The sequence below is a fragment of the Panthera uncia genome, chromosome A2, assembly GCF_023721935.1.
Source record: "Panthera uncia isolate 11264 chromosome A2, Puncia_PCG_1.0, whole genome shotgun sequence".
NCBI classification, from domain to species: Eukaryota; Metazoa; Chordata; class Mammalia; order Carnivora; family Felidae; genus Panthera; species Panthera uncia.
In genome coordinates this window covers 143,221,468-143,242,888 of record NC_064816.1, presented here as the reverse complement: position 1 = coordinate 143,242,888, position 21,421 = coordinate 143,221,468, and the positions used below count along the sequence as shown (strand labels likewise).

General features: G+C 40.2%; 1 protein-coding gene across 3 annotated transcripts in view; it reads left to right on the top strand.

Moving 5' to 3' along the window:
• The window catches only part of CHCHD3 (coiled-coil-helix-coiled-coil-helix domain containing 3), a 287,147-nt gene that overhangs the window by 214,829 nt on the left and 50,897 nt on the right, over positions 1 to 21,421 (top strand). For all 3 annotated transcript variants that reach the window (XM_049643026.1, XM_049643028.1, XM_049643029.1), the window contains exon 6: positions 16,961 to 17,031. In XM_049643026.1, coding sequence (XP_049498983.1) covers positions 16,961 to 17,031 — 71 coding nt within the window. The remainder of the gene's footprint in view (positions 1 to 16,960; positions 17,032 to 21,421) is intronic.

Sequence of the window (21,421 nt, the reverse complement as noted above, 5' to 3'; positions counted from 1 at the left end):
CACAGTGCTTTCTGAGGGAGAGCCATTATACCTGAAAGCTAAGATTTTTCAATGTGCTTCTATTCACATGCATATTTCTGTGCCAGATCTTTCAAAAGGCCTTTCCTTTGAAATACAAAAAGATAAACATGTCTTTGAAATGGATAGGTGATCCCTTTGCCACTTTCGAAATCTTTCTCCTTTTCATAGCTGAGAGTTTTAACCCTTAAAATTAAGTCTTGAGTTTTCTGTTCACCTGAGAAGCTTTATATGTGTTCTAGCACTTGAGAGAACCATGCCACTGTTAGGGGCTCAAAATCGATGAAAGGTAATTAAAACTTGAGATAGGTGTTTCACCTGCACTGGATCTTACTTTGCTTGGGTATTGCAGTTCATTCTTACATGACTGTTAAATAAATATAATACCTTCTGTGGTCAAAAAAAATCGTAAATCTGTCAAGTATTTATAGGATACCATCTACTGCTTTGTGTTGAAGAGGCTATATTATTTTTAAATCTCAAGACCTAAGTTTTACAGTCCTGTACTTAGAGCATCAGACCTGGGCTGATTTGGTTATAGCGCATACTACCTATGGGATATCAAGCAAGCATGTAACTTTGGTTAAGCATACCACTCCTGGTAGGTAAAATGAAGGCACAGCCTCTGACTTTGCTGATTCTTTAGCTGGTTTTTATCATAGAATCCATTGAGATAAATGATTGCTTCCTCACCGTATTTGCCTTTTGCGGGGGCAGGGGTTGGCCGGCAGGTCTCCACCAGCTTTCCAGCAGTTTCAGGTGTTGGTCTGATGGGATTGTGGCAGTTGTAGAGATGGGATTCCCAGACCCTCTGCTCTTTTCAGGACTTCTTCATATGAATATCAGATTCCTGTAGGTTATAAACATTGGAATCACATAACTACCTTTTAAAAAAATTTTTTTTAATGTTTGTTCTTGAGAGAGAAAGAGACAGAGCATGAGTGGGGGAGGGGCAAGGGAGAGAGAGGGAAGGAGACACTGAATCTGAAACAGGCTCCAGGCTCTGAGCTGTTAGCACCGAGCCTGATGTGGGGCTTGAGCTCACGAACCGTGAGATCATGACCTGAGCCAAAGTAGGACACTTAACCAACTGAGCCACCCAGGCACCCCTCACATAACTACCTTTAAAAAAAAAAAAAAAAAAGGAAGAAGAAGAAGGAGGAGGAGGAAGAAAGAAAAATATTTTCCTCGGCTTCTAGCACTTTGCTGTTAGGAGATGTTTGTCAGTAAATATTTGAGTGAGTAAAAAATGAACATTTCACCCACTTAGCAAATAGGAGAAGAATTTCACAGACACCACGAATAAATAGGGTTTTGACCTTTGTAATTTAAAATTGGTTTCCCCCCTCTTTTAAAATTAATCTCTACTGTCTCATCTGTATTGGCGTCTTGGATGGATACGTACTTTGTAGCTTGTGAAAATGCCAGCTATTTGTTTTTATTTCTTCTCCTCTGGAGGAGAGCTGATACTGTCTGGGAACATTGTAAGAAATTGTAAAACTGTCCTTACTCTTCAGTATAATCACGAAAGGAACTTAAATATGTCTTCTCTCATTTTCCATCTTCAGGAGTGAAGCAGGCTGAAACAACTCTATCCTTCCATTGTTTGGTTGATCTATTACTTACTTTAGCGGCCCTCTGTGGTTGAATGTTTAAGTTGCTTTTCATTTTCCCGTGTTGTAAACTCTATGATGAAAAATATTTTAGCTAAATTTTTATACACACCCATGATTTTTTCAGATATTTGTAGAAATGAAGCTGAGTCAAAGTCATTTGAGACCTGTTGCTCTAAATTGTACCAGTTTATACTTCGATTAGCAAATTAAGAGGGGAGCCCACTTCTTCATATACTCATCAATGTCATCCATCTGTATAAACAACAAAAAGCAAACAAAAAACCCAGCCGATTTGATGAGGATAAAGTGAAATGATTTTACCAATCTTTGACAAATTTTCCTGTAACCTATTGAATGCTACTTCTAGGGAAATGGATGTGGCAAATACTTGTACTCTGGACCTTTCTTTTTTTTTTTAACCAGGAGATTTTGAAAAATGGCATTTTCTTTCAGGTGAAAAGTTTACTTAGAAAACAATAAAGTTATTTCTAAAATGTTGGCTTTGGTTGGGTTTTGCATAGTTTTTCTCTAACCCTCTGATCGTATAGAATGCCAGGGACAAAAGTAGATGTGCTAATGAGAAACTGCCGTGGATGATAGTTCCATACCCCTTACCCGCATCTCACCAAGACTACTGAACATGGGTGTGAAATGTATGCATTAGAGGGTGAGCACCCTAGCTCCTTAATGAGTAAATCTCAAGGTGACAAATAGCTTTCTGAACAGAATGATGAAACTGTCTTTTAAGCTTTGGCGTGCTTTGCCATATCTGCATCTCGATGGGCACCCTCATTAAGGGTTTTAGTCCTAACGTTGCTGGGGTCCGCCAGAATCCTAGCTTACTCACGTGAAGAGATGTGCTCAGTCTGGGATTCTGAGCTTGTCTGTGGCCCTCTCCCTTTTATGTGAGCTGCTCCTTTTTACGTAGTGTTGGAAAGGTATGACCTCTGAACAAATGCTTGATTCACTTTACGGTTGCCGCTTAGCTGGTGCCAGAGAAGCAGAGAAACTGTTACGGAACCAGGCTGGAACGCTGGCGGAAAAACCAGGCGGCACTCGGAGACCTCGGTGGGTCGGAGATTTATTTAACACCGGCGGGCTCAGAGGAGACCGTTTCTCCAAAGATCTGAGCGCCGAATGCAAGTGGGGAGGGTAATTTATAGTTGTCAGCTTCCATATCTGTGGGGGTTTTCGGGCGCGCAGCAAACAGGGCAAGAAGAACCCGGAAGAGGGGCGCCTGGGTGGCGCAGTCGGTTAAGCGTCCGACTTCAGCCAGGTCACGATCTCGCGGTCCGTGAGTTCGAGCCCCGCGTCAGGCTCTGGGCTGATGGCTCGGAGCCTGGAGCCTGGAGCCTGTTTCCGATTCTGTGTCTCCCTCTCTCTCTGCCCCTCCCCCGTTCATGCTCTGTCTCTCTCTGTCCCAAAAAAAAAAAAAAAAAAAAAAAGAAGAACCCGGAAGAGGGGTCTCCAAGCTAGAGACCAGAGCTTGTTGTGGTCCAGTCGGCCATCTTTGGCGCAGTACTTTATTCATTTCTCCAACAAAACCAAGTGTCGTGTCTGTGAAAGCAAGCTCAAAGGTTTGCTCAATTTTCACGAAAGCTTTTCTTGGATAGATTTTTTTGGATACGAATGAGTTATTGGTGTTGGCCTCTACCATAGTTTAAAAATTCTGGCTCTAGGCAAAAGTAGGAAGAAGACAGGCTCTGTGTTGGCCTCTCCAACCTGCTGTCAGGACCCCTTTTTTTCCCTGACACTTCTCCTTCCTCCCGGGGATGCAGTTTTTACTCTACACACTTCTCTTTTGCCTTGGGAAGCATTAGTCTTCCCCTACCTGTTTGGTTAGGAGGCCCTCTGAGGAAATCACCTTATAATAAGCTACAGGGCAGTAAATGGATTAGTTTAGAGTTTCTCAATCTGGATTCCAAGGAAATAATCTCAGAAGGTCTTCTAATCTTTGTGAGAGTCTTTAACATTTGTGTTTTCTGTTCTGTATTTATGTGATTAGTAGAATCATATTTGCTGTCAGTAGGATGGACCTTACAGGTTTGAGGAGCAGGGGTGGATGACAGTTTACCTCCGCTCAAGGCATTTTCAGTGTCAAAAGGGGCTCTTGGAGGCTCAAAGGCTATAAAACTGAAAGCAACTACCTGTGTTTCCTGTAATGGGTTAGTTTAGGTTTTTCTCCCCATAAGCCTTTAAAGAGGCCCTCACCCTCCCATACAAGGGCTCACCCCTGTGGGTGTGGCCAGCATTAGCTTTTCAACAATAAGCCCTTTTAAATGCCTGAATCTCAGGTTGGCCTAAGGGCTAGACCTGAAGACTTGAAGGTAAATGGGACAGCCGGTAATGGTCAAGGGGAGCTTGTGTTATAGATTCTTCAGATTATTAGTATAAAATTGTGAACAAATGAAGAACTCAGCAGAGTTGATGATGAAGAAGCTAATGTTTGCCTCCTTCTCTACTGTAAGGATTATCATTTCCAGCTTTCTTTTTAGCCCATGGTTTTCAAGAGGACACTGAGCATGTGTGGGCGCCAGTGCATGTGCTGAGCAAGTATAAGAGAGTTACAGAGTTCCCTTCTATGGGAGACGATAATGAGACCAGTTAGGGTAAAATGGAGTGCAGGCCTGAGATGTGTTGGCAATAGAAAAGTGACGCCTTCTGTGTGGAGCCATCCGGTGGGGGTGCTGTTAAATGTGCATGTAGCGTCACCCCAGTGAGCCCTTCACAAGACTTATAACCTTGAGAATTGACAGTGTCATGTTACACAGTCCTCAAGAGAACCAGATTCCTGTGCAGTCATTTAAAAGGTTCTGTGTAGGTCTTGCAAGATATCATGGTAAATTCTCATGATAACCCTTGTGATAACTGTGAAATTGCTTTGTCTCACCGTTGTTGAGGGAACAGTGAGACACACAAGCATGTCAAAAGTAGAAAGGTGTCAGATGTATAATGTAGAAGTCTAAAAGGGGAGTGTAGGAGGGGCGGGTGGTTTTATCTCAGAAGAGCTACAAGCAATATAACGACTGAAGACCTTTTATCGACATTATTATAGAAAAGGATAATAGAAAAGTTCATACCTTATACTTCGGGTAAATGAGAAGTCTTACTGTAAGCATGGTAAAAGGGAGCTGTGGGCAGGAAGGGGTCGGGGAGTCACTTTCCCAATAATATCTAGATAAGTTACTTTTCTGGCATGATACAAATATAGGTGTAATGCCTGTTAGAAATTGCAGCATGGTTAATTTTCTTTTAAAAAATAATACGATCCCATGGTAAAAAACTTAAATTGTCACAGGCGGCTATAAAAAAAAAGGAAAGTATTTCTTCCTCATGTCGCTTTTCCAGGGATGACAACTATTGCTTACAGGGTATTTCAGGGTGTACGTGTATGTGCACGTGGACCCAACAGGTTAGAAAATATACTCTTCAAATTATTTTACATCTTTTTGTTTTTCTTACTACTTGGACCTCTTTCCATCCATATGAGTTCAAGTAGATCCCCCTTATTTCTAACAGGATTAGAAGAGAGCTTTACAGTTGGAGAGAATTCTGCTATGAAGCTTGACTTATATGACAGAAACAGCTAGAGAAATTGAAAGGAAATAAAAGCATAAGTAACTTAAGAGCTGAATATGAAATATAGAAAATATAGGGCTTTAGAGACTCATTAGACAAACTACTTCCCAGAAATAAAAAATTCTGTATAGTGATCCTGTGGCACTGTAATTCTTTGTTCATTATAATTTGTGTGATTTTTGAATTTGTGTCTGTCTCGCCCTGTATGCCATAAGCTCTGTAGAAGTAGGGCCAAGCCTCTGTTTACTCTCCATTATATTCCAAGTTCCTGGCCTAGGGTCTGGCACAGACCTTCAGACCTTCAGTATCTGTAGAATGAAGAAATGAGCAGATGAAGGAAACTTAGGATGCCAAGTGAATGTTTGGTACAGTTTATTTAAATTGCCCAGATGAAGAAACTGAGGCATGAGACAATATAACACATATATAATTAATATACCTCATGTAGTGGCGAGGCTGTCAATGAATCTATGATTTCTATTCTAATTAGAAAACTAAATCAAGAAAGGAAAAACCTGAGACTCTAATTAGTGAAGTTTCTAAAGTGCCTGGAATAAAACTAGAAATGCCAGAAGCAGCTCTGAATAGTTCTGTTGCTTTTTATGAGAAATAGTAGAGATGGAAGGAAAATGTAGGTACAAGAGCAGTTCATTACCTTTGCCAGAGTGCCTAGGAGACCCTGGTGTTTTCATGAAATGTGGTTTCTTATGACTGGTAAGATTTGATGCTAGAGTTAACCATGGCTCTAAAATTTTTCAATTCTTCCTGTCCTTTGTCAGAAAAGGAGAGAGGCAGATGGAAACAGATTTCTGACGAGTGGAAGCAAAGCATTACTGCAAAGGACAAACGTTTACTCCTAGTGCATCATTTCATTTGATTTTATTAAAGTCATTCCTGAGGTGCACAAAAAGCAAACCTATCAGGGCTTAAGGAAGAAGGTCTGTTCCGGATTATTGTGACTCAGTGTGTCATAAAGATGGAATGGCTTAAATTACAAGTTTATTTTTTTCTTATTTAATAAGAGTCTAGAGGTGGGCAATTCAGGGCTGGCATGTTGGCTTCAAGGTTGTTAGAGCCCCAGGCACCTACTGTTTTTCTCCAGCCTCCTGGCACAGGGTCTTCTCTCTTTAAGGTCAGCTTGTATTCAGGATGGCTGCTGGGGCTCAAACACTTGCAGACTGGAAAAATGAGGAAAAGACTGGGCTGAAAAGATTTTTTGCCAGTCGAGGTCAGCTGTCTTTAAGCAGCCTATCTGGAAGTCCCCATACAGTTCTGCTTACAGTGCAGCCTAACCTGAAGCAAGCTGGAAATTTTAGTTTGGTTGACCATATATCTAGCCTAAAACTGGGATTTATCTAACTAGGAGAGAGAGATGTTGGAGTAATTTACTGATAGGCTTTTTCCATAGGGAAATCTTCATTTGTCTTTATCACAGAACTTAGTGGTCAGAACTTCTGATTTGTGAGAAGCTGCTAAATTAGTAATTTATTATCCATCACTAGTGATATAAATTTGAAAAAAAAATAAGGCTGAGCATAATTAAAATACACTTACATATGTACCCAAATGGTTATTAGCAGAGATGTGGGGCTACTCAGGATAGCTACTTATGCATCTACTCGATTCGATGATAATTCTTCAGGTTGTGGAGCCATGCAGGCAAATTAATGGAGACCCAGGCTCTGGTGGATCAGCTAGGGAGCTAGGGGTTGTTGGCGGGAGTGGTGTTCTGCTGGAGAACAAGGAGAGGCCAGGATCTGTGCCATTTGGTGAGCCTACAGTGGCCTGTTGATACAATCACTCTCAAAGATAAGGTCCTCGTATTTAGATGTTAAAAAGTGAGACTCAGCTTAAATAACCAAACCCATTCCTTGATGTGCGTCTTAGAAACAGAATACTGAATCTGATACACCATGCATCTGAAGCAGTGTTGGCAGTTTGCAGACTACTTAAATAGACAGTGTATTTATTTACACAGCTTTCTCTGGGGCAGGAGGTTAGAGGGAGGGAAAGAGATAAAAGGAGAGAGTAGAGAGACAATAGACTCGAGGCCGTGGGTTTAAGAAGTGCCAAAAATGAAAGAGTCTTTACTATGCCAACTACTTTATTCAAGGGCCACTTTTCTGACTGAATATGATCGAGTTCCTCCCATGGCTCTTCTGCCCACCTGTTTCAGACTTCAGGATATACAGGAACACACAGAAGGCTGAATTCAAACCAGCCGTTAGATGTTCTGATGGAAGGTTTATCAGGAGAAATAACTGAAACCACTAGGTAAACTAAACTGAGACCATTAGTGATTTTTTTTTTAATTTCTAAAAATTCTATAGTTCTTTTAAGATTCTTATGCAAAGAATTTAGTTATATTGCAGGGAGTCTCTTGATTCTGTGTAAGTCTACAAAAAGACAGGTTGAGGAAGCATCAACTCTTTTTGGCCACCTGATGCCATTCAGTAAATGACTGTTTCAGGGATTCTGTGCCTGGAATTGTAACCATGCTGCATGTGCAGGATTAAATCAGGTCCTTGTATGCCTAGCTCGCATCTTGGGGGAAACGTACTTACCTGCATCTAGCTGATTACATATTATAACATAGCTCCTGGGCAAGTGTTATAACGAGAAATAGAAGCCCGTTTTGAATCCAGCTACTTAACATAGGAATGCTCACATTGACATTGTCATAGGAAGGCTTTCATTGGTACTTGTACACACTAGGCCTTTGTTTAAAAAAACAAGCCAGGAACAGTAACATTTACATTTGGGTGGGTTGTAGGAGGGATAGAGACCTATAATTGTTAATGGTAATTATAGATCAGTTTGGAAAGAGGAGAGCCACACCTTCAAGCTGGACCGCTCACACTAAGGCCAGACCTGGTCGTTCTCCCATTCACTGTTGCTAAATGCCTGCTGAGCTGCCATAATCTTTGAATGGACAGTGAGTAGGAGTGTTACTCACCTCTGAGAAAAAGTGTAAGATTACCAGAATTTACATTATACTTCAGTATGATGTGTTATGTAGTTGTGCCCAAATCACCATACGAAGCATTTGGTAAAAGAACTGACAAAAGCTCGTTAGCAAATTTTTCTTGTGACCTTTCTGTTTTGTTCGTTTCTTACATACTGGAGGTTATGATCATATTAGTTAGAACAGAACAGAAATGAGATTCAGAACCTCAGAAAATGCTGCAAGAATACTGTGTGTGCGTGTTTTCTTTTGATCTAATTTAGAATTGAAAACAGATACTTTTCAAATCTAGCAATAATGTGTGTCTGTGCATGTGCATTTAAAAATACACTTTTAAAGGGAAACTTTCTGAAAATGGAAAATGGCAGTGTCACACGTTCAAAAACATGGGCCACGGCCAGCCCCAAAAAAGTGGGAATGGTGCCCACTCTTGTTGATTCCCACTTCCTTCCTATACTGTCTAAAAACTTTGTTCTTGAGCATTAGGATACCAGATGTGTAAATCCATCCCCCCATACCCCAAATTTGAAGTTTAAGAGCAGCTGGAAGGAAATACTGGGAATACCCGCATCTAAAATCAGCCACACAGTTTTGTGCATGATTTTGTGCTGTCACTTCAGCTGTCTGTGGCAGGTATGATAAATTGGCTCAATGAACACCAATTCCAAACTCCTGCCTTCTCTTTCTTACTGTAGAAGTGAGAAAACAAAAATTCTTGCAGCCAGGGTTGTGCATGATCTATAATTCTGGCCAGAGAGATGTAAGCACAGATCTCTGGAGAGGGCCTTTCTCCCCTTTTTTTCACTTCCCTCCTCTTCCTTCCTTAGACCATGGGCATGATAACTGGAGGTACACTAGCTATCTTGAGGCAATGGGAATAAAAGGCAAATGCTAAGCATGGCTGCGGAGGAATTGAGAGAAAAGGGCCTACTCATTTGATAAAATCCTTGGCACCTACATCAGCTCTGGGTTTCCAGCATCCGGACTTGTTATTTCATGAGACAAATAAACCCCTTACCTGTTCAAGCTGCTGTTTGTCCCTTGAACTGTTAATTGTACTGGGACTGTAATTGAACACAGTCTCCGGCAATAGCCATTTCTTTTTTTCATTTCCACAGCAGACTGCAGTGTTGGTCGGTTTGTAAGAGATGTACGATAAACGTAGGGTTCCACGTTTCCATGTTACAGTATTTCAGTTACCTTAAACTTCTGTCTGTTCCAGCCTGTTGTAAATAAAAGTAAACTTTGGAATGCAGCTTACAATTAATGGTGTCACTCTAACACTATTTCAGTAAGTTTTGTGTGTCACGTACTTTGCCGAACGCTTTACGTACGTTGATGAATGGGATGAAATACTCGCCTTTAGGGATCTTATGGACTAGTTGGAGAGACCACATGTAAAAACACATGGTTGGTAAGTGCGTTAAGTGCTTTGCTAGAAGTGCATGGTGCTGTGAGAACACAGACAAAGGTATAAATCAGTTAGCTTTTACTGTATAACCAACTACCCCAAACTTCGTGGATTAAAACAACCACCATTTATTTACTTCATGATTCTGCAGATCACCCATCTGGGCACTTCTTCTGGATTTGACCGCCCTCACTTACACTGAGTTGTCTAAGGTTTGGCTGGTCTAGGACGACTTCAGCTAGGGTGACTTACAGTCTCTTCCTCTTCAGCCTGGACTTCCATATGTGGCACTAGGCCAGGATTCCAAGAGAGAGGCTTATGTTTGCAACTGGCCCATTGTCACTCCTGTCATTCTGTTGGACAGAGCAAGTCACAGGCATCGCCCAAATTGAAGGGGTGGAGAAACAGACTCCACCCTTTCTTGATGAGAGAAGCTTGCAAGGTCATGTCACCAAGAGCCGTATACACAGAAAAGAGGGAAAAACGTGGCCACAGGGCACTGAGGGAGCAGCAGGGAGGTACAACAACAGTTTTCTTTAAAGAATTCATCTCAACTTTTTAAAGTTCAAGATAATAGACTGCTCCTTTTTATTAGCACTTCATAAAGAGGGATGCCATCAGTCCTGGAATCATTTTCCAGTATTGCTGATTTCTACCCTTTGAACATGAGTTTTAAGAGTAACCCGTAAGAAAATGTTGCTCTGGGAAGAGAAAAGTTGCACGCAGAGAAGTGCAGGATTGAAATAGTGGTTGTGACCTTGTCTTTAACCCAGCGTTTCTCCTGGAACATTTGAGGAGTTCTGTTCTCTCAAGATGCTCCAGAATTAAAAGGTTCCATGGGAAATCAGTTTGGGGCTCATCACGAGCAATATTTCTCATCTTGGCGATTTATAATGCAGACTAAGAATTAAGGCCCTGGGAATCCTGGCAGTAAAAAGTACTTTTACTGTGTAATTTGGTTCATTGGATTTCATTGATGATAAGGTCAAAAATTATTGGTTTATTTTTTATTTTTTGTAAATATGGTCTAGTGTCACTATCTCTCTATGTATTTATAGTTTTTTCATAGCCATTAACATTCTCAGTACAGCCCAGCCATTGTCTTCACATTTCCCATTTATCTTTTTTTTTTTTTTTATTTTTTAAAGAATTGTTTTTTCAACGTTTATTTATTTTTGAGACAGAGAGAGACAGAGCATGAACGGGGGAGGGTCAGAGAGAGGGAGACACAGAATCTGAAACGGGCTCCGGGCTCCGAGCTGTCAGCACAGAGCCCGACGCGGGGCTTGAACTCACGGACCGCGAGATCATGACCTGAGCTGAAGTCGGCCGCTTAACCGACTGAGCCACCCAGGCGCCCCACATTTCCCATTTATCTTAAAGAACAGAAAAATAGAACAGATGAGCCGTGTAAACAAAATTCAGTGATTGGTCCAACAGAAGAAAAGATATTTGTGTTTTAAAGATTTAAATGTTTATTAAAATGGCTTTTGCAAAAAGTTACCCAACACTCTATACTTTTTTTTTTGTACTCTTCAAATGATTTGTAATAGTAATAGGTAACATTCCAAAATGCTTACCATATATAGTCCCAGGTATTGTTCAAAGAACTTTACATGAATTATCATATTTAATCTCCCAGAGATTTTTATTAGGCTATTTTTGTTACTGTCCCAGTTTTACAGAGGTGAGAGAACTGTTGGGGTACGGTGACATGTCCTGTTTTATAAGGAAGGAGCTGTATTGGCAGTATGGCTCCAAAGGAAAGTACGTTGCTCACCGGAGTACAGAGTGCTGTGGACAACATATTCTGTTTTAAATATATTAAACATTTTGTACAGTGGAGCATTCAGTCTCCAACTCAGTCTGCTGCCTGTGTTTTTAGTAACTGGTACCTAGTGCCTTAGATTGGAAAATGTTTTAATACAGAAAACAAAAATGCCTGTCGTTTCCAGTGGTGCCTTGACCTCTACTATAGGGGACAGGCACATCTCCCATATCTAGTATTATGTTGTTATTTTGGAGATAGGTCACCTCCTAGGAACTTCGTTTCACTTAATCTTTGACAAAGACAAGCCTTTATCAGATTTTTGATAGCGCTGAAACATCAAAAAGATACCATTATTCTACTTTGAATTTACAAGATCTACCTTTCTCAAAGGAAATCTTGATAGAAAACATTGTTTTAATGCTCATGTCAAACAAGAAAATTTTGTTTTAAAGTAAGAAAATAACAGACTTTTAATATTTGATTTAAATAAGATTTACTTGCTACAAATTTATGCTTCCACTGGACAAATCATGTCAACTATTCTACCTCTGTTGATGGAGCAGGAAACTACAGAATGAATATGAATGAAAGAGAGTTTTAAATTTTAGGTTGTAAATATTTTTAAATTTTAAATTTAATTACAATTTACATGTTTTTAAATTTTTAGGTTGTAAATCTTCTTAAATTTTAGGTTGTAAAGGACCCTACAGTCATAAAAACAATATGACCATGCTCAAAGCAATGAATGGTCCTTTCGTTGAAAAGACCACCATGTTAGATTATGAGCAGCCTTCTCTGCCTGTTCTTTTTGGTTCTTTTTTTAGGGTCATCTGACCAGATTATTCTCCCCTACCCCATATGGTGTGAGGACTTAGAAAGCATCTTAGCGGGGGCGCCTGGGTGGCTTAGTTGGTTAAGCATCCGACTTGAGCTCAGATCATGACCTCGCGGTTTATGGGTTCGAGTCCCACATCGGGCTCTGCGCTCACAGCTGAGAGCCTGGAGCCTACTTCGGATTCTGTGTCTCCCTCTCTCTCTGCCTCTCCTGCATGCACTCTTGACTCTCTCTCTCAGAAATAAATAACCATTAAAAAGCAAATTTTTTTTTAAAGAAAGTATTTTAACAAAGTTTGGAGGGGAGAGATATAGACACATATAGATAGGTAGGTAGGTATACTTAGACAGGTATATATGGCCATTTTATATACGTACATATATAACATAATATCTACCTTCTTTGAAAATTGGAATGTGGATATTACTTATTTGAAGCACATATTGTTCTCAAAATGTGGCTATTAAAAAAGGATCAGGGGTGCCCCGGGTGGCTCAGTCTGTTAAGCATCCGACTTTGGCTCAGGTCATGATCTCACAGTTCGTGAGTGCAAGCCCCGCATCGAGCTTTGTGCTGACAGCTAGGATCCTAGAGCCTGGTTCAGATTCTGTATCTCCCCCTCTCTCTGCCCCTCCCCTGCTCAGTCTCTGTCTCTCTCTCCCTCAAAACTAAATAAACATTAAAACAATTTTTTTTAAAGGATCAGACAAAAACACAATTGATGTGTGTACTTACTACAAGCTGTAGGGTTGACCAAATAACAACAAACTTAGCTACCATAATAACATTAAAGTAACGGTAATTTATAATTGATAAGAAAAGAGGCATATACACACCTACTACCATCTCAAGACAACATAGATAATACAAACAGACTTTCTGAAAATTAGGGTCCTTTTTAAAAAAAAAAGTTTAATTTTATTTTTGAGAGAGAGAGAGAGAGCGCGCGCGCACGCGCGCGCGCAAGCGGGGGAGGGGCAGAGAGAGGGAGACACAGAATCTGAAGCAGCTCCAGGCTGTCAGTACAGAGCCCGACATGGGGTTCAAACTCACAAACCATGAAATTACGACCTGAGCCGAAGTGGGACGCTTAAAGGACTGAGCCACCCAGGGACCCCAATTAGGGTATTTCTACCACCTGTGAGTACCTGTTCAGAGTAGAAGCCTTGCAGGATCGGTAGGCAATTGTGAAGCTAGAATTTTGGGAGTAGTTTGGGGTCCAGTTTGGAGAAGGGCCGATTGCCACTATGATATTTGTCCCAGTGATGCATAATAACGTCAGTCTAATGAGAAAACATCGGACAAGTCCATATTGCCAGCCATTCTACAAAATATCCAACTGGTGTATTCCTCAGGAGTGTCAAGGGGTCTTAAGAGACAAGAGGATACTGAGAAGCTGTGACAATTAAATGCAAAATGACCTTTGGAATTGGGTCCTGACATAGAAAAAGAACATTCATAGAAAAAGTGTAGCAAAATAAAGTCTGCAATTTAGTTAATACTAGTTACTAGTAATGTTGCATTGTTAACTTACTCGTTTTGATGATTGTGCTGGGATTATCTAAGACATTGACGTGAAAGGAAGGGGGGTGACAGTATATACAAACTTTCCACCATTTTTGCCCCTTTTCTGTAAGTCCATACTTATTTCACAACAGAAATTGCTTTTATTTAGTAATTTGTGGACATTCGGCAATAGGTTAGCATTCAAGAAAATATACAAAATCTTGACTTAGCCAACCTGTTCAGCATGTATCCCTCTACCCCTGTTTTTATGTTCTGGCTATATTATTAAATTATTTGTTGTTAATTAGTTCCTTTGAGGAGGGGGAGAGTAACACAATTTTTGTATATGTTACAGGCATTTATAACCAGCATAACAATTAGCTATGTACACCTCATTTTAAGAAACATAACAAGTCAGTGAGGTCCCACTGTGTTTCCTTTCTTGATGGTGTTCTGCCCCTAACCCGCCGGCTACCACCACCAAACTGCTGCTACTTGGGGATAATCCGTGGAATTTGCTATTTACTAATCCTATTTGATTATTTTGCATTTTTTCCAAACTTGACATAAATTACACTCTACAATATTCTATCTAGAACTTGCTTGTGTTTGCTCCACATGTATGTGTAATTCATTCTTTTTCATCACTGTGTAGATTTCCACTGTGTGAATACCCCGTATTTATTCATTCTCCTGCTGGCAAGCTTATTGGCAAGCTTTTTGTCTTTGTTTTTTAATGGTTGTTTATTTTTAAAAATATTTTCTGCCACCAAAAGAGAAACTCTACTCTTTCTGTACTCTAGTAACACTATCCACAACTTTAACTCAATATTTATGACCTTTCATTTAATTCTTTCTTTTCTCTTATATCGGATGGAAAGCTTCTCAAGAAGTTTTCAGATCATCAAGATCTGTTTCCCCAAGTTGGACATTATTTGGATAATAAGTATCTAATTTGGTTGAATGAATAAGTATATACTTACATGAATTAAACGCTATCTGCATACAGATCTTGGGCATATTTGTGTTTATTCCCTTAGTTGTTATATGGCATTGCCTCCTGGGGACTTTTCCTCATTATAAAGATTTATACAGTGTGGGAATCTGGCCACTGAGGTGGAAATACAGGACATAAATAAAGCCTAAAACTTTAACTTGGGAAGTTAAGAGCTAAGATTGCAGACAGCACAGGTACATGTCTTTTGTCTGTTTAACGTCTTAGGGAAACTTTGACAAAATCAGTAGTAATTTTACCTGTGTTTGGCATTATAAAGCAGAGGGGAGCTTGCTAACTTATGTTATGGCAGAACTCACTTTTGTGCATCATTCTTGTTAGAAAGCTCAATATTTGCCTTTGATCATTTTGAATTTGTACCCAGAATTAGTTTTGCCCAAATTAGCTTTTTCCTCCAAAATTATTTTATTTGTATGTTGACTTGACTCTGCAAAAATAGGTGGCACAGCTCCTGTGCCAATCTCATTTGATTTCTGTAACTGCTTTGGCAGAGATAAGCAAGGCTACTTCATCCGTATTTTACAGGTTACAAAAGAAAGCCAAGGGGACTTTGAAGGACTTGCTCAAGGTCACAGAGCAGAACCAGAAACCAAATCTGTCAGCCTCGTCCTGAAACCAAATCTGTCAGCCTCGTCCTGGCTCTGTCTGGACATTACTGTTTCAGTGTTTAAATTAATTGAAAGTGTTAATCAAGATGTTTAGCTTTGCCAGCATTTTGAAACTTTAGTATCATAACGCCCCCTTGACAGTTTATTATAGTAGTATGGGGCGTTTCTCATCAGTGTTAGTGGCAGGTTAGTAACTGCCTTTTTACTGCCCTCTTTGTTAGAAGGGTTCACACAAAAAAAGCTTAAGCCAAACGTTGCAAAAGAGCATGTAGTGACCGGTGTGTATTTTAAAGGAAAGAAAAATCTTGTAAAATAAAACTGAAAGGGAGGTGTGATACGACATAAGGTTATAATATCTGAGAAGACAAAAGGCCTTTTGGTAGCTTGCGACCTACAGGTGAATTAAAACCTCTTGGCATATAGACCGATGAAGTTGGTCATTCGCAGTGTGATTTTAAAACATGCAGAAGCCCTGCATGAATATTGTCTTCATGTCAGAAATGCACCTTCGTGCTTGAAAATGATAAAAAATTACAATCGATCCTTACAACTGTTCTGTTCATCTTTATTGATCAGGTGCAAGAAAGATAAATCGCAGCCCAAATAAGATTATAGTAAATGTTAGCATCGTAGGGGACTCTGGGTTGATAGAGAGCCATTCATCATCTCAAATGGTGACCCGTCCATTGCTCCAGCCACCCCGAGTCTGCTGTCTAATCACATATCTATTGATTTTATCTACATCCAACAAACCTGGATGTGACTGTCATTGGGCAACCCAGATTGTTAAATGCAGAGGGGTCACTGGTGTGAAGAGGATTTCATTTTCATTTTCTCACCAACCAACAATGATTTATTAAAAAATAAACTACCCCAAGTCACGTATGTGTAACCTGAGTGATTAGGGATTGAAGGTGCACAATAGACCACTGTATCATGTAGTATTCTTTTGTCCTGGGACAGGTTTTGCAGGGTATTTCATTGAGTCTGAAGGCTCTTGGGGTCATTTAGGCCACCCCCTGAAGTAAGATAGGTTTCAGCGTAGCCAGCCAGAATGGATAGTTTAAAATTGTTCTGCCTCAGGAAAGGCATTCCTTTCCTATTGCAGCTTGATTTATGTTGTTTATGTGTTCATTTATGTAATACTGGAAACATTTTTTTTTTTTTAGGGGGTAAAAAAATTACCTAAACCCATACCCTGTTCTTACTAATTAATTTGTTATAAATATTGATGCTCTTGTGGTCATGTGAAGGTAATAGAACACATTCTACTCTGTAAAGAATCCATCTTGAGGACAAAAATACTGTATAAAAAGAAGTGAACCTTTAATATCCCAGGTAGAACATTGGAATAATAGGCAAATATGTGAAGAATTTTCTCACAAGGATCAAATAATGATGAATTATAACAATGAAGGTTTACTCTAATTACAACTTGTATACCAGCAGATGTGCTATTATTTAAATGGATACCTTTACGTGCACTTTTATAAGTATCTATGTCACTTATGCAAGAGATCTTTGTCCTACTGCTTGAATGGCTGAAAAAAAGATTTTATGTATTATTTTGTAACTGTAAGTCTTACGTTTTGCCCTCTCGAGCAGTGAAAACTCTACTGTCAATCTCTGTCCACAGAGCTCAGAATTCTACAAAGTCACCACCGAACAATATCAGAAAGCAGCTGAAGAGGTGGAAGCCAAGTTCAAGTAAGTTTTTAACACATAATGTTACAGTATTTCCCGTCCTTGACAAGATCAAAGTACAAGGTTCTTGCTTCTTGAATAGTGGATGGCTTGTTGTGGGCCCTCTGGAATACTTGGAAGTGTATTTGGGTATTTGGGTAGTGAGGTGCATCCATGTTCTCCAAATACAAGGAAAGGGCATTTGATGAAAGCTTGTTGCAACTCAGTTTCATGAAGTAAGGGGAAGTTGAAAGCAATGCTAATAGAGTTTTCATTTGGAATAATATTATATAAGATGGGATGCCCTCGATTATGAAGGTGATGTGAAATTGCTATCTCTGTTAATAGAATCATAGAGACCATTCAGTTTTATATAATAAAATGACAGGCATGTCCAAATTTGAGTAACCACTTTTCTCATGTTCAAGCTGTTTTCATTTCTTCCCATGTACCTTGAAAGCGTTTAAATCACAGACTTTACCTTGCCCTTGATTATGAAGGTGATGTTAAATTGCTGCCTCTATTAATCCTTGGAATGTTTAAATGAATGTTCTAATTGATGGATCAAAGTGTCCGTGACCCGTAGCCCTGTACTTTCCCTTTGCTGCCAGTTCTCACATTAGGTAAGAAGACATCATTCAGAATTTTCCTGAGAGTATAAATAGTTTTATTGTGTAACCCCTGTTAGTAGCACATGTGCAAATTAGTGAAGCAAAAAAAGGTATTGTGACAGGTTTAGTTGAAAGATCGTATTGGGCTCTGACCTTCTTCCTGGTGCATGTTTATAAGCTTTTGATAAAATGATTAAACCCTAAGGTGTAACATTATTTATTACTTTCTGCTGTGGTACAATTTGTATGGTAAATGGATATTAGTGTGTTCTTTAATGTAATAAAAAAAAAAATCTTTTTTTTTTTTTTTTTTTTTTTTTTAAAGGTAGTTTGAGGTATATTTAGACAAACCTCTTTGTCTTTGTTAGTGAATTATCTTTTTAGGTCAGCAGGGAGAGACCTTCAAAGAATGGGCCACAAATCTCACTCTTAAAGGTTAATGTGCTTTCTTAAGTATTTAGATATAAAAATGGATCTGGACTTGATTTTAAAAGGTACTCTACATATGTATTTTTCAAGTTATGGTTTATCTTTTTCCCCTAACGATAACGTAACATTTGTTATCCTTTCTGTCTCTATGCCATGAGAATCTTTGACTTGGCACCCTGGGTATTCCTCTACTGTCAGAGGGTAGCTATTCAAACAAGTAAAATTTATGATAAATCAAAGGAGATCAATTCTGACTAGAATGATCTATGACGTTATCATAAGGAAAACAATTACTCAGTTGAGGCTTGAAGGGGAATATTGAACAGGTGGAAAGGAAAGGATTCAGAAGGAAAATCATGTTCTTGAGTTGGGTGACAAATCCCTTAAGATCAGTGGTTTGACTCAGAGGGACTCTCGTGCAAGATGAAGTTGGAAAAGTCAGTACGGTCCTTTGATAACTGCTGGGCTAAGAGGTTGGTCTTCATGTAGCAAGAAGTCTTTGGAAGGTCTTTGACCAGGTAAGCGCTTGATTTCTGTGCTCCTTTGGTAATACTAACCAGACAGTGGATGCGAGGCTTGACCAGGGGGTGAGGAACAAGAAGCAGTAGTAGGAAACGGGAGGACTATGTAAGTGAAAGAGAAAAGATAGGGGGTGCAAGCAAGTCACTGAAAGATTAGACCTGGACTAGTGAGTGACTGGTGTATTCGTTTGCTAGGGCTGCCGTAACAGAGAACTACAGACTGAGTGGTTCCACCGAAGTTGATTTCCTCACAGTCTGGAGGCTGCCAGTGTGAGATCGGGGTGCCCGCACGGTTGACCTGTCTTCCCTCTCCACATCCGTGTCTCAGTCTCCTTTTCTTATAAATCACATTGCATTAGGGCTCCCGTAATGATTTCAGTTTAATTTAATTACCTCTTTGAAAACCCTTTGTCCAAATACACTTTCTGATACCGGTCATTAGATCTTCAACATACGAATTTGGTTGGGGAGGGGTCCCTTCAGCCCGTGACACCTGGATTTAGGCACTAGGGAAAACCAGGAATAGAGGTTTAGCAGATTGGAAAACTGATGGAGGCTCGATTTTTATAGAGAGAGGTAAATCTGGTTTTAGATGAACAGAATCACTCTCCTAAAAGCCCTGTGCAGCTGCCATGTCATTCAGCCTGGACTAGCCTGCTGGCAAATGAGAGGCTGCAGGGAACACAAAAATAAATGTCTTGCTGACTTACTTTCTCCAAGACAACATGGAGCTGTAGGTTAGGCTTAGTGTTTTTGTTTTTGTTTTTTTTAAGTTTATTTATTTATTTTGAGAGAGACAGAAAGAGTACAACTGGGGGAGGGACAGAGAGAGAAGGAGAGAGAGGATCCCAAGCAAGCTCCACACACACTCAGCATGCAGAGTCTGACACGGGGCTTGAACCCATGAAACCATGAGATCACGACCTGAGCCAAATTAAGAGTTGTCACTCAACCGACTGAGCCACCTGGGAGCCCCTAGACTTAGTTTTAATCAGAGCCTCGGCAGCTTCGTTCTCTGTTACCTTTATAAGATATTATTCTTTATTAAATTCTACTCTCATTTGGCGTGGTAAAGAATTTGGCTTTTCCCAAAGAGAGGTCTGGCCTATATACTCATCTTCTGGGAGAGGGAATTTGGAATCCTTTGGAATTTCCCAAGTGATGGAAGCGTTTCATTAGTCACGATGGGCCCTTTGGGCCATGTGTTGTCAAACCAATCTCTGGGGAAGTGGTGCTGGAGACTGAATTCAGCCACATGAGCGATCAGTCAAGCAAACCTATGCGATGAGGCCCCAGTGCAACTCTGGACACTGAAATTTGGGTGAGCTTCTCTGGTTGATTCTCTGTGCGTATTGTCACAGGTTGATGCCTGGGGAGTAGAGCATCCTGAGGAGAGTGGAAACTTTGCATTTAGAACTCTCCCAGAGTCCATCCTATGTATCTCTTCCTTTGGCTAACTCTCTGTGTCATTTCCCATGATAAGCCGTAACTGTGAGTTTAATAGCTTTCTGTGAGTTCTGTGAATATTTTTAGTGAATTATTAAGGCTGGAGCAGTTTTGGGAACCCCTTGAACTTGCAGATGATGCCAGAGTGGGGACAGTCTTGGAGACTCTGCCCTTGGACTTGGCAGTTTGGCCAACTCTGGTACAAACAAAACCCCAGGTTTTCACATACTGTGAAGGAATTTTAAGAGCTAGTTTCTCAGAGAGTGGCTTCCATTATATTAGTACCCCCCCCCCCCAATACTACCTGCTAGATGGAGCTTCTTAGGAAGTTTGTATTTTGATTTGTGGTGAGTTTGTTAGCTTCATGCGTAGGAAGTGATAGTGCCTTGGCTATAAGAGATGCTTACCATCTTTGAAGGCACAGAAGTTACTCAGTGGAACTTTGTTTCTCCTTAGAGATCTGAGCATCTCAGGTAATCCTGGCAGCTTCAGTCTTTTGCAAGGCAGTATACTGTATCCTTTTCATTGCATGACATTGTTGATTTCAGCATTGTTGATCTCAACAGGCTCTGAAGAACTTTGGGGAGGATTTAGTTAATTTTATTTGACGGGAGTGTTCATTTGGGTGCATCTTGGTTACAGGAGATGGAAGCTTTTTAAAGTGCAATTTCAAGGGTGTTATTACTCACTTGATAGAGGGGCACACAAAATCATTATAAAGTTGTTTTGTTTTGTTTTAATGTTTATTTATTTTTGAGAGACAGAGAAGGAGCAGGGGAGGAACAGAGATAGAGGGAGACACAGAATCCGAAGCAGGCTCCAGGCCCTGGGCTGTCAGCACAGAGCCCAACGCAGGGCTCGAACCCACGAACCGTGAGATCATGACCTGAGCCGAAGTCAGTTGCTCAACCGACTGAGCCACCCGGGCGCCCCCACACAAAATCATTGTAAAGAGAAAGAAAGCTAAGAGCATTTGAGGTGGCACGTGATAAACACCAGTCACATCCATGCGTCCCGCCAGGATAGCTAATGGAATTATTTTAAGGATGCTTAAATATTAACTCACCCTTCAGTCTTTCAGTTTATAGTTTTGGCAGGAACCCATTGAAACACTTTAGATTTAATGGGATTTTTCCTCCTATTTTATTGCCGCGTCATTCATTCAGAGAGCTTCTGTGTGACATGCCCTCCGAGTTCTGAGTACATAGCTCTGAGGAGACAGGTAGGACCTTGCCAGTGTGGAACTCAGAGTCCACCAGAGAGAGCAGGAGGAAGACAGAACTTTACAATAAAGAGCATTTGAAAAACCCCAAATTAGTTCTACTGTAATGGAATAATTATGTCCCTAATAAGTTATTAAAAATACTGTTTACCATTTTTTTCAGCAAGAATCAATTTGGAGATTAA